Source organism: Hemicordylus capensis, chromosome 8 (genome assembly GCF_027244095.1).
Source record: "Hemicordylus capensis ecotype Gifberg chromosome 8, rHemCap1.1.pri, whole genome shotgun sequence".
Taxonomy (NCBI): domain Eukaryota; kingdom Metazoa; phylum Chordata; class Lepidosauria; order Squamata; family Cordylidae; genus Hemicordylus; species Hemicordylus capensis.
The window spans coordinates 17,018,645-17,032,261 of NC_069664.1; the positions used below are offsets into that span (position 1 = coordinate 17,018,645).

Here is a 13,617-nt window from a genome sequence, read left to right on the forward strand (position 1 = left end):
GGAACATTACATTCACCCTGTGCGTGTCACGCGGGATCTTGAGTTTATCCTGATCAGGAGTCGCCTTCTAGGGAGTGAAGCAGGTGCATTGGATCTAGGCCCACATTTGGAAGGGGACCAAAGCTCCTTGATTCTCATTGTGTTAAATGGCTATTCAGTGCCATTTCTTGAAAAACAAAAGCTTTTCAAGAAATGGAAAACTAGCTGCCGGTTTGTTTCCAGGCAAAATACCAAGTGCTGGTTATCACCTTTAAAGCCCTGGATAGCTTAGGCCCCAGGCTAGCTGAGAATGCCTTTCTCTACCTGAGAATGCCTTTCACTCATTAAGATCATCAGGACCCATCAGTTTATCTGGAGACAACTTAGGATCAGGCCTTCTCCGTTGTTGCCCCTAGGTTGTGGAATGCATTTCCCATGGCTATAAGGCGTTTATCATCTCTGGAGACTTTCAAGAAAGCCATGAAGACCAATCTTTTAAGCCTGGCTTTTAATAATATTTAATTGGTTTTAAATGGTTTTAAAAATGGGTTTTTGTTAATATCTTAACTGCTTTTTCTGTATGTATTATGTGAAATTTTAAACGGGTTGAATTTTGGTTGTAAACCACTCTGAGCCATTCTGGGATGGGCAGGATATAAATGAAATAAATTAATAAAAGCACTCTTCCTGAAGAAATCGTTAGTGGCCTTAGGCAAACTACTCTCCTGTTCTAGACAGAGCTTGGGTCTAGGGATCTGAGAGGGACACAGACTGGACATCTTCATAAGAACATAAGAAGAGCCCTGCTGGATCAGGCCCAAAGAGGCCCATCTAGTCCAGCATCCTGTTCCACACAGTGGCCCACCAGATGCCCCTGGAAGCCTACAAGCAGCAGTTGAGGGCATGCCCTCCCTCCTGCTGTTACTCCCCTCAACTGCAACTTCAAGAGAAACGGGGGTCAGGGTTTGAATAACTCTGAGCAGGCAAGCAAGAGAGCTGTGTACAAAACAAGCACAAGATGGATGTTATTCCAGCAGATGGTTGGTGCTGATGACCCATTTCTATAGCCGTTGTCCATGCAGAATGGATTGACACTCCCACCTGACCACCTATTCCCTGGAGGAGACTTTGCTTAAAGGGGTCTTGCCCAATTTTCTGAGCACTGGCTCCAGTGGTCCTGAGGAACCTCCACTTGGGCTGGCAGGACCTTGAATCTTGTGAAGGCAAGCGTGAATTGTCCCCATTGCTAAGCAGGGTCTGCCCTGGTTTGCATTTGAATGGGAGACTACAGGTCTGAGCACTATAAGATAATCCCCTTAGAGGATGGGACTGCTCAGGGAATAGCATCTGCATGCTTGCATGCAGAAGGTTCCAAATTCCCTCCCTGGCAGCATCTCCAAGATAGGACTCAGAGAGACTCCTGCCTTCAGCCTTGGAGAAGCTGCCGTCAATCTGTATAGACAATCCTGAGCTAGATGTTCCAATGGTCTGACTCAGTGTACAGCTTCCTATGTTCCTATGAAGGCAGGGCCATGCCATGGGGTCATGGTGGGGAGTCACCCAAGGTCTGGGTCAGAGGTTCTTCTCACTCTGTCTCATCATCCTCTCAACTGCCTGCCTCATCCTCCAATTGCGGGTGGGAGGGGGATCCCAGATTTGTGGTGATGACAACTCTCTCTCAGTCTCAGGTAAAGGTAACGTGTGCCGTTGAGTCAATTTCAACTCCTGGCATCCACAGACTTCTGTGGTTTTCTTTGGTAGGAGGGGTTTACCATTGCCACCTCCCGTGCAGTATGAGATGATGCCTTTCAGCATCTTCCTGTATCGCTGCTGCCCGATAGAGGTGTTTCCCATAGTCTGGGGAACATACCAGTGAGGATTCAAACTGGCAACCTTCTGCTTATTAGTCAAGCATTTCCCCACTGTGCCACTTAAGGAGACCTCAGCCTCAGAGGTCCAAATCGGCATCATGGAGAAAATAATATTGGCTTACCATGCAGGATTGTTAGAATGGGTTGGATCACAGGAAGCATGAACAGAATGTGTTCATGTGGTGGTCCTGTTTCACAAGTGATCATTGCTGCCCAAGGCAAAGCAGGCCCTGATTTGTTTGTTTGTTTGTGTGTTGTGCTGTTGAGTCAGTGTTGACTCCTGGCAACCACAGAGCCATGTGGTTTTCGTAGTAGAATACAGGAGGGGTTTACCATTGCCGCCTCCTGGGCAGTATGAGATGATGCCTTTCATCACCTTCCTATATCACTTCTGCCCGATATAGGAGTTCCCCATATTCTGTGAAACATACCAGCGGGGATTTGAACCAACAACCTCCTGCTCTCTAGGCAGGTTACTTCCCCACTGCACCATTACATATTGTATTTCTGATGGCAGAAGTACAACCATTTCCTCATTGTCAAGCCAGAGAGCTTGCTTTGCCAAGGGGAAACTGCCTAGATTTTCCTAAGAAACTTCAAGAGCAGCCTCCTTGCGACCATGTCGACAACACCCAGGGTGGGAGGGCCTTTTAGTTTAGTAGAAGGAAGACTGAGGGTGACCTGATAGAGGTCGATACAATTATGCATGGTGTGGAGAGAGTGGAGAGAGAGGGTTACTTTTTTCTCCCTCTCGCTTGACACTAGAACCAGGGGTCATCCCGTGAAACTGACTGCCAAGACATTTAGAACCGACAAAAAGGAAGGACTTTTTCACACAACGCATAATTAACCGATGGAATTCTCGGCCACAAGATGTGGTGACAGCCACCAGCCTGAATGGCTTTAAGAAGGGCTTGGAATTTAAGTCTTCGACAAACTCATGGAGGACAAGACTATCAATGGCTACTAGTCTGAGGGCTATAGGCCACCTATAGGGCTTCGGAGAGCCCGCCGCCACAGTGAGACCGCCGTGAGACCACCCCCATCATCATCATTATTACTATTACCTGTGGCTACCACCACTGCTGCTCCTGTCATGGACATGCTATGTCTCAGACATGCAGCAGCAAATGCGGGGCAGCAGCACAGCAGCAGGGCTCTGGGGAGGCCCCCTGATCATTTGGAGCCCCCCCCCGCCAGACAGAGGAGGCCACGGACCTGATCCCCAAGGTCCATGGCTAAATCTGCCTCTGCCTCTAACTACCAGTTTCAGGGCAGCAACAATAGGAGAGAGGGCATGCACATACCTCTTGCCTGTGGGCTCCCTGGAGGCATCTGGTGGACCACTGTGTGAAACAGGATGCTGGACTGAATAGGCCTTGGGCCTGATCCAGCAGTGCTCTTCTTATGTTTTTACAGTTCTTATGCTTTTATTGGGGCTTGTGTTGCACATGCTACAAGGCAGGAGTTCTCCAACTTGGCTCCCCAGCTGTTGTTGGACTACAGCTCCCATCATCACCAGCCACAGTGGCCAGTGGTCATCATGGCTGGGGATGATGGGAGTTGTAGTCCAGCAGCTTCTGAGGACCGCAGCCTGAGAACCCCTGCTGCCGGGCTTTGAGTTGGAAATGCAAATGTGAAATCCAGAGGAGTGAAGGGACCACAATGTGCTGCAAAGGATTGCTCAAATGGAAGACCATCTCTGGATTTCACTGCCCTTTTCTCAGGCATTGCTCTGCAGCTACAATAGAAGCAGCGCTTCTGCTAACAGATGGGAACCTTGGCTCCATGCCTAAGGACGCAAAGTTCTCTGAACAGTCTAAAATGCTGCATTAATGTGCCAGGAGTAGGGACTTGATTAAGAGGCACCTGGCATTTTAAGGTCTATGCCACTGGAGAAGCCATTAGTTTCACCGATGGGAGAGAATTCCCCTCTTTCCAATATTTTCAACAGAACACATGGTTCCGGATCCTTTCTGCTCCCCAATGAATTGTAGTTTATCAAATACTGCAATTTCCACAGATTCTATGCATTCCATACACTTCCAGCAAAATACATCTGTCAATATATACTTTGCAATGCATTATTGCACCAACTGTTTGGAAATGCATGAACATACTAAGGGGAAATATGTGTTTAAAATATGTTTTTGGCATTTAAACTTATGTCAGTGTTAAATAAATATATACAGGGGAAACAGGAGGAATGTGGCGTTAGGCATTCCCTAAGCGAGGTTGGTTTTTATTATTTTTTATCTTTATATTCTTTTATATTGAAAGTTATTAAGTTTCTATCTCTAGTCTCAAATGGGGTTTTATATATTTGTACTACTGAGTCCTTTTTTAAAAAAAACATTGCCAGGTAATTCATAAGAAGAATGAAACCAGTCTGTTATTGCCACTGAAGAAGTCCAAGTGTTGGTTGAAATGTTTGGCATCAGATAAATGATTCTATGTTCTCCTCTTCCCTTACCATTAGACTGGTGAGCCTATTAGGACTTTTTGAGAGAATCCCTTTCAATCAATTGTTACATCTTTTTTAATCTCTTTGTGGGATGGACATTACTACCAACTAACCTGCCACCCAGGACTTTATTGAACTGTCACATATACCTTCTCATATGCTTTTATATATTTTTCATGTTTTTGAAATGTATGATTATACCTATACAAGTGAACCTCTCCATTCATGAATCCAACATCCATGGTTTTGTGTATCCGTAGTCAGGAAATGGATACCCGACCTCGGCACACGTGCGGGCGGGGGGAGGTTTACAAAGGCTAAATTCCTTGTATCCGCAGGTTCAGAGAGGCCAAAAATGACCTCTGAGATCATTTCTGGCCACCATTTTGGGAGTAGGAGCCATTTTCTGGTTCTTCTTTTTTAAAAAAATTATGGACAAATGACCAATTTGGGACTTGTGAGGGGCATTCCAAGAAGGCTGGAAGAGCATGGTAGGGCACTTTTTTGGCATGATTTCCCCCTAGTTTTCCCCAGGATTTGCCCATTTTTTTCAGCCTCCAGGAACCTAAGCTTCCCATTCCCATTGCAACAATGCCCCACTATCTGCAGTTCTGATATCCATGGTTCCAGAGGAGAATGGAACTCCCATGGATAACAGGGTTCACCCATAAAAGTAATTTATTTAATCTTTTATACTTACTACAACCTTAGGATTAAATACATTAACATTTTGATTTAGGAATATCTTGCTTCTGCCCAAATAAATAAATGCATATATATGTTTATTTAAATATGGATAGAGATGGGGGGAAATCTGGCAATTTTTTGCAGACAAAAGAGGAATAGAAATCAAAGGAAAATGAGTGAAATTCAAATGGAGTAGGAATGGGATGTTGTGCATGAACTCAACATGTTTGCAACTGATCTACCAGTGAACATATTAGTTTCTTTCACCAATGAAGAGTCGCTGATACTCAAAACAATTTGGGACAACTTCATCACATTGTCTGATAAAATAAACACTTGTGCACCTTTTATAACCATCCAAGGGTATGTGTTCTTTTCACTAGTGAGATAGTGCATCCCTTTTTCTGGCTGAGCTGAAGCAGAGAGCCAAATTCTAAGCAGTTCAATGGATAACCATCTAAGTGTACCAATGCAAGAGGTGTTATTTACAATTCAGATGCTATTAATCGCTGTTAATGTAATAGGCTGGGTGGTGTGATTTCCTGTGGTCACTTGTAGCGACAAGTTCAGACTTTTGGTTCATTGCATTCCTATGTTGCTATGTGAACCCTGCCATATTGTCACTCACAACAGTAGTTTTCGGGCTAAAGTGAATTGACTCCCTTATACAATTTCCAAAGAAGTAGTAGTAGTAGTAGTAGTAGTAACAACAACAACAACAACTTTATTAGCCACCCCATAACAAATTGTTCTCTGGGCAGCTCACAACAAAACAGTTTTTAAAATCCAATAAAGGCACATAAAACAAGGCAAACAAATTACAATATAAAATAAAAATACAAAATACAATACAAAACATTTTTTATAATTAAAAATCGCCTGGCATTTAAAGAACAAATTGACAACACCAGGCAAGCCTCACTGGGGAGGTTATTCCATAGACAGGATGCCACCACCAAAAAGGCCCTCTGAAAAAAATATCAAAGGTCAAGGCTGCCTTTGTTAACAAAAAGGCATATCTCCTAATTTTCCGTTTATGTGGAAGCTGGTTATGGTTGCTCAGTGGTGAAAGAATAGAACACTACACATTGTCAAGAGAGCCCTTTCTTTATGATGACCTCATGCATTCCAAAACAGATTCCAGAGTGCGGTCCTAGTACGACCGGGCTCAAATTATACCCTTCAACGTCTCCCTATGGTTGCCCTAGAAGAGAGGCAAAGCAATGCAATCCATGATTTTCTGAGCCAAGAAAAAGGGCCTCTGGATCTTTAAAATATTTTCCTGTGCTCCTCCAGTGAAAAATTCATCCAGCAAGAGGGCCCAAGGAAGGTCTCTTCTTGTCTCTCACATGTAAGTTGGTGCCAGGAGGCAAATTCTCCTTGCTCCCCTGGTCCCTGACCCTCTATCCAAAATTCCTAGCGCCTGCCAGCTCTTCTCATTGCAATTCTAGCTTTGGTACCTCCACAGATGGCATTGCTGTGCCAGTTGATGTCCTTGAAGGAAGGCAGCAGCTGAGCTCCTCTTGATCTGGAATGGCTTGCCAGCTCCAAGCTGAGAAAAAGAAACCGGACTTTTCTCACATGCTTGCGTTATGTCCAAATGTTGACCATTGATTTAAAAATGGTCAAGGAAACAAGCAACCGAAAGGGAAGCAAAATTGGGGCGGGGGGGACAAGCTGAACCCAACAATCTTTCTCACTGGATTTGGATAGATGAGCCATCACAGTAGTGATGTTTCCAGGACACTGCAGAAAAGTCTAAGTTGTAAGCAGGCAATATACAAGCTAGGTCATAAGTCTTTTCACGCTCAGGAGCAAACCATGCAGTCAAGCTGTCCCTGTTGCACCAGGAAGCAGTTATATGTGATCCAAGAATATTTTTAGTAAAAGGTACAAAACCATTTAGCATATAAAATGCATTGAATTGTACCTACATTTAGGCTGTGACTGGTCCTAACAAAGGTTTTACTAAGTTGTGGCTGTTGATCAGTTCTGATACAAGGTTTAACCCCTTTCCTTGGATTTAAATTTGTCTTATGTATAGTGCCTAACTAATGTAGACATCATCATCATCATTATTGAGTTGGCTCATACCACACAAATGATGTTACACAAGAGTAAGCTAATTGGAAATAACCATATAACCAATAAACAGTTCAAGGGTTTTATGGCACATATGTAACTAGACTACAAGTATCAAACATATCAGATAGCATCCAGATTAGCTAGCCATGACTAAGCGCCATTGAAATCAATGAACCAAAGTAGTCATGACTAACTTAGTCCGGATGCTGCCCATTGTTAAAAGGGCAAGACAACAGCCAATAAAGAAGTTAACAATAAAGAAGTTTCAGGTAAGTCAAACCACCCAGTTAAAAAGATTCCACTGCAGGTGGTCTGATAAGTTGGCTGCTGTCAACCTAGTATGGTGAGTGAATGAATCCAAAAGGTTGCTTCACACCAGATGGTTTCTCAACATGAATACCACTTCCACCTAGGAGAATTGTGTAAGCACTAGGGAGTGCAAATTGAAATTTGAATGGATTCAAATTGAATCTAGGTGATATGAGCGATTTGAATTGAATAACCCCTAAGAAGGGTAATTTGATTTGAATTCAAATCGAATTGACCCAATTCGACTTTGAATCTATTCTAATCGATTCATCAACCATTTTGGCACCTTTTTAAAACCAGTCAGGCACCCTGATTGGTTTTAAAAGGCACCAAAACAGGGTCCAATAGCTTCAAATTTGAATTGAATCCATTTGAATTTGAATAGGATAGAATCAACCCTGTTTCAAACCAATTCACTTCAACTTCGAATTGAATCAGGCCAATTCAATTCAATTTTGAATCAAATCACAACATTTGATTCATGCACATCCCTAGTAAGCAATAATGTATGGCTTTTCCCCATGCAAACAGGGCAAAATATCTATTTTGCCATTAATACATGCATCAGGAAGCTTCAGTTCACTTCAAAAATACATGCATTTTTCACACTTTGTGATATAGATACAGTTTTCTAACATTCATTCGATTTCATTCATTCATTCGATTTCATTCATTCATTCATTCATTCATTCTATTTCTATACCGCCCTTCCAAAAATGGCTCAGGGTGGTTTACACGGAGAAATAACAAACAAATAAATAAGATGGAACCCTGTCCCCGAAGGGCTCACAATCTAAAAAGAAACACAAGATAGACAGTCACTGGAGGTCCTGTGCTGGGGGTGGACAGGAGTTACTCTCCCCCTGCTAAATAAAAGAATCACCACATTAAAAGGTGTCTCTTTGCCAAGTTAGCAGGGGCAGGGACATGAAAGTTGTCAAGAAATCCCAGTCAAGAAATTCACACGATAATAAATTAAGTGTCCCTTACCCTCGCCTTAACTCAGTGTCATGAACCGGCCTTCCTCTTTTCCATTTTTTGCAGGATCAAGAAAGACTTCCAAGTCAGCAGGAGCTGGCCCTCTTCTCTCCAAGGATCCCGGGGCTGATGTGGTTCTGCTAACATTCTCCCTACTTCTTTCAGCTTAGGACCAACCGTGGGTGGTGGTCGCAGCAGGAACACTGTTCCAGCCCCATCCCAATCCCCACGAGAGCCCCGGGATGCCACGGGAGGTTTGGCAGCACCAATGGCTTTCATGTCCCGGTTCTCCCGGAACAGATCCAGGACTCCCAGCTGGAGAACGCATGATGCCACTAGCAGCCACCCCATCCTCAGCGTCTTTGAGCTGGAGAGGTTACTGTACACGGGGAAGACAGCCTGCAATCATGCTGATGAAGTTTGGCCAGGACTTTACCTGGGAGATCAGTACGTATAGGGCCAGCAATTGGCACCAAACCCTACCACTGTGGGGAGACTAAGGTGGTGGGAAGGAAGGGCGGTGTCCTGACTCAGCCTCAGGATAAAACACCCCAGGAAAGGCCATAATTTTGCAGAAGCAGCCTGGTCATATACAATTCCCAAGTTGCTGCAGCAGATAACTGGGAACAAGGAGTAGACAATTTGCCTGGAACAACAGCTCCAAGGCTAGCAACTTGCTTCGACAAAGATCTGATTCAGGTTGAGCTCTTGTACACTGAAATAGATCCTGCAAAGCCAATCAGACTCTAGTTCCCCAGATAAGTACCAGATAAGTGCCTCCTTTAAAGGATTCATACATGTGAATGTATGGGAGGAGAGCTGGTCTTGCAGAAGCAAGCATGAATAGTATCTTCTGCTAAGCAGGGTCCACCCTGGTTTGCATTTGAATGGGAGTCTACATGTGTGAGCACTGTAAGCTATTCCTCTCTGGGAATGGGGCTGCTCTGGCAAGAGCATCTGCATGCTTGCCTGCAGAAGGTTCCAAGTTCCCTCCATGGTAGCATCTCTGAGATAGGGCTGAGAGAGATTCCTGCCTGTAACCTTGGAGAAGCCACAGACAGTCTGGGTGGACAATACTGAGCTAGATGGACCAATGGTCTGACTCGGAAGAAGGCTATATGTTTCTCCTTTTGGGACCTTGCACTTTTATGTTGCTTGGAGATCTCTTGGTAGGCTCTCTGCCCAGCAGGCCTGGGTGAATATGGTTTCTGAGGCAGATCTTAAGGGAGCTCTGGTTGAGAACTTGACAGGATAGTCTGCTGTGGATAGTCTGTTGACTGGAGACCAAAGGCAATCTTTCTCCCAAGGCTGTTCAGACTAGGCTGTGCGAGTCCTCTGTGGCTGCCTGCTTTTCCATGATATGTGGATCTAAACACAATGAGGATCTTCTCACAATCCGCGGCAGCCGCCCACACAACTGCCAGCAACGTCACAGAGCTGGCGGGGGCTGGGGAGTTCGGGGGCCGCGCGGCCCCCGGAAGCTCCAGCATGCCCTGCGCAAGCGTGCAGGGCATGCTGGAGAGACCCCCGAGCCGGGAGGCTGTCTTTGAGCTTCCCAGCCAAGGGTCTACTTATGAGTAGCCATAGAGTGGAGCCACTCCACGGCAACTCATGAGCCCAAAAAAACCAAAACAGTTTTGTGGATTGCAAACCCAGTTTAAGGGGAGGGTTACTTGAGCGGGTTACCCGCTCAGGAACCACCAGGCTCGCAGCCGAGCCAGGTGGTTCACACAGTGTGCAAAAATCGGGCTAGGCTCCCTTAGCCCGATTTTTGCAGACCGTGTGAATAGCCTCAGTGTCTCCTCCTGTTCAACATCTGTGACCAACTCGTTGAATGGGACCATGTCAGGTACTATAGGCACAACTGGGGAAAGTATCCAAAATAGGGAGAAGAAAGGAATCAACTTGACTCAAACATGACTGTCAAGAAATGATGACTGAAGAGATCAGGTGGTCTCTTTTGTACCATGATCTGCTGGCTTGCATACCAAGAGAACAACTGATTTGGCCAATGGACAACTGAAAGTTCAAACTATCCTGTCCTAGGTCAAGCCAGGGTCTCTGCTTTCCCACCCCCCACCCCTTTTTATTTTTTTTACATTTATATCTTGCTCTTCCTCCAAGGAGCCCAGAGCGGTATACATAGTTAAGCTTCTCCTCACAACAACCCTGTGTAGTAGGATAGGCTGAGAGAGTAATGACTGGCCCAGAGTCACCCAGCAAGTATCATGGCTGAATGGGGATTTGAACTCGGCTCTCCCTAGTCCAGTCCAGCACTCTAACCACTACACCACACTGGCTCCACTGAGGCAAGAATCCGGGAGGGACACATTCGTCAGAAAGTCCTGAGAGGCAAACATTCATCATACCTCAACGGAAAAGAGCAGTGCCAGATTTAGGCACAAACGAAGTAAGCTACAGCTTAGGGCCTCACATTATGAGGGGCTTCTGGGTACCAAAATGGGGGAATAGACTAAATTGCAAGCTTTACATCTTGTATTTTCATTTAAAGGTATTTCTGATGCAAATAGGCTTATTGCAAGATACCAATTTTTGATAGATTATTAGTTTTCTGTTGCATCTTTGCCAAGTAAAAACAAAGCTTTATTGTTTCTATTTTCATCGTACTTTTTGTTAGAATAATGATTTCTTTTGTAATGCTAGGGGGGCTGTTAAGCTTGATATAGTTTAGGGCCTCAACATTTCATAATCTGGCCCTGAAATTGTCAGGATCTCAGTTAGCTTTAAGCAGGTATCCATAAGGGCTGGGTCTAACAACATAAAAGGGATGTTGCTCCAGGGGCCTCTTAGAGCAAGCTGCTAGTTTTTATTACTGCTGCCCAGGCAGAGTGAACTGGCAACTCCATCCAGTGTTCCCTCTAACAGGGATTCCCAGATGTTGTTGACTACAGCTCCCAGAATCCCCAAGCAAAAGCCATTGCAGCTGAGAATAATGGGAGTTGTATTCAACAACATCTGGGAATCCCTGTTAGAGGGAACACTGATTCCATCTCTCCAGCTCTATTTCTTAAAGGGTCCATGCCTGATTTTCCAAACATTGGAAACCCAATCCAATCCATCAATCAATAGGCTCCTGCAATACTAGGGGGTTTCTACTTGGGCTACCAGGCCCTCAGAGCACTCCTATGAATCAGAGGTTGAAGGCAAAACTGCGTGCTCAGATTGTGGTGGAAGTGCCAGCTGGGGTTCTCTTGGTTCTCCTGGGGTTCCCATGGTATGGGGTTGCCCAGGTTCTGGGTTGGAAGGTCTTCAAACCTTGATCATGCCTTGAACAGTCTGCCTCATCCTCCAGTTGGGAAGGGTCCCAGATCCAGAGTCCAGGGTCCATGACACAGCCCTCAACCCTATTATGGTAGTATGATACCCACATGACAGGCCATTGTAGAAACAGAACTACATGCGGAGCCACCATAATATCGGCCAAATGTTGTTAGATGAAGCTAAGATGAGCTAGGTGGTGTGAGGGTGGAGTAGAGGTGAAGTGGGCAGAAGCTGTGATCTTGGAGTCAAAAGAAGGTTCGTTAATCATTCATCCTTTCCCCCCATGTAGAGATATAGCGGCCAATCGCCGCGAGCTGGCTCACCTGGGCATCACCCACATCCTCAATGCTTCCCACAGCAAGTGGCGGGGCGGGGCCGAGTACTATGACGGCACCGGCATCTGTTACCTGGGCATTGAGGCACATGACTCACCCACCTTCGACATGAGCCCCTACTTTGAGCCCGCAGCTGACTTTATCCACAAGGCGCTGATCAGGAGTAGAGGTGAGTCCGTGGCAGGCAGTAGTGGGGTGGCTTTCCCCCATCTCTTCTTTTCTGTTTAGTAGCACTAAATCGTAGCCTGAAAGCCCAGGTACTGACTTGACTCTGTGCACTGATAACTCTGGGGTATGGATATGCCAGGGTCAAACTCAGACAAAGAATATATGCTATGGAGCGTCAAATTGATCAAGGCTCTAGTCCTGTTGGTGTCCATTTGGGCAACCAAGTTCTGAGTTTCAGCCCTGCCAGATACCTAAACCAGATAGCCATGCCAAAAGACCGCAGAGCTTGGACACAGGCACGATGCAACGCCTTGCAAACAGCAGTCCTGGAAGGGAGATATAAAAAAAATTCCCCCACAAAGAACATACTTGTCTCTGCAAATCGGGAGATAGCGAAACAAGGGATCATGTGCTCCTTTGTTGTCAATTTTGCTGAGATATACAGCATAAACATATAACCCCTTTTATTAGCGGCCGTCCAGCTTGTACAGAATAACTTGAGATCTTATCATGTGTCCAAGTTCTGTTTAATAGCCAGTAAAATTCACCAGGAGTTCATTAAGAACCATTGAAAATTGATCTTTATGCTTAACTATGTGCTTAACTACTGTATCATAATCCTGTAGGTTATTGGGAGGGGGGGGTTCTGTTTTTAAACTGTGCTGGTCTGTGACTGTAATAAAGGAATGGATTGATTGACTTTATTCTGAAATAAAATGACAGGGACCCCCTGCTATCTGAGCAAAGAGACACCTCTTAAAGTGGCAGTTCTCTTCTATCTAGCAGGTGGGGAGCAACTGGCCCTATCCAACCCCAGCACAGCATCCCTTCAGTGGCTGTTGCTGGTATCTGCCTTATGATTCTTTTTAGACTGTGAGCCCTTTGGGGACAGGGGACCATCTTAATTATGTATCATTTGTTTGTTTGTGTAAAACCCCTTTGAGAACTTTGGTTGAAGAGCAATATATAAATATCCATAGTAGTAGTAATAGCTTAAAGAAGAAAGTTCCTATAAGACAAATATAGTAAAGGATCATCAGCCTCTATTATCCACAACATATCAGATCAGTAGCTGCTCATTCTAATGAGCCGGGGGACAGCAAATGAGCCGAAGGTGCCTCTGGTTCCTGGTAGCTCCATTTATGTCCCTCTCTCTCGCTCTCTCATCCTGCTCTGGCATTAACCAGATCTGTGCTGCCTTCAGACTAGCCATTCGCCGGAAAGAGATGTGCGGTGAGCCCACACAGCTCTGCCTGATGAATGACCAGCCTGCAAGCACTGTAGTTCTCATTCACAACGGGGCAAGGCAGAATGGGAGAGAGAGGAACAACCAGCACTGCTGGGAACCAGTAGCAGCTACACCTCGTTTGCTGCCCCCCACCCAGCCCCTTAGGACAAGCTGCTACTGTATCAAACATCACTGGAAAGTGAGTGCAAATTTGAGTAGGTGGACGATCGC

General features: G+C 45.2%; 1 protein-coding gene across 4 annotated transcripts in view; it reads left to right on the top strand.

Annotated features, from left to right (window-relative positions):
- DUSP26 (dual specificity phosphatase 26) overlaps nucleotides 1–13,617 on the top strand; it is a 34,533-nt gene that overhangs the window by 18,838 nt on the left and 2,078 nt on the right. The window contains exons 1-3 of one of the 4 annotated variants that reach the window (XM_053270204.1): nucleotides 6,160–6,352; nucleotides 8,440–8,820; nucleotides 11,945–12,159. In XM_053270204.1, coding sequence (XP_053126179.1) covers nucleotides 8,642–8,820; nucleotides 11,945–12,159 — 394 coding nt within the window. In that variant the 5' untranslated portion in view covers nucleotides 6,160–6,352; nucleotides 8,440–8,641. Of the gene's footprint in view, nucleotides 1–6,159; nucleotides 6,353–8,439; nucleotides 8,821–11,944; nucleotides 12,160–13,617 lie in introns of those variants that run through there. The other 3 variants (XM_053270201.1, XM_053270202.1, XM_053270203.1) reach the window with 3 other exon arrangements.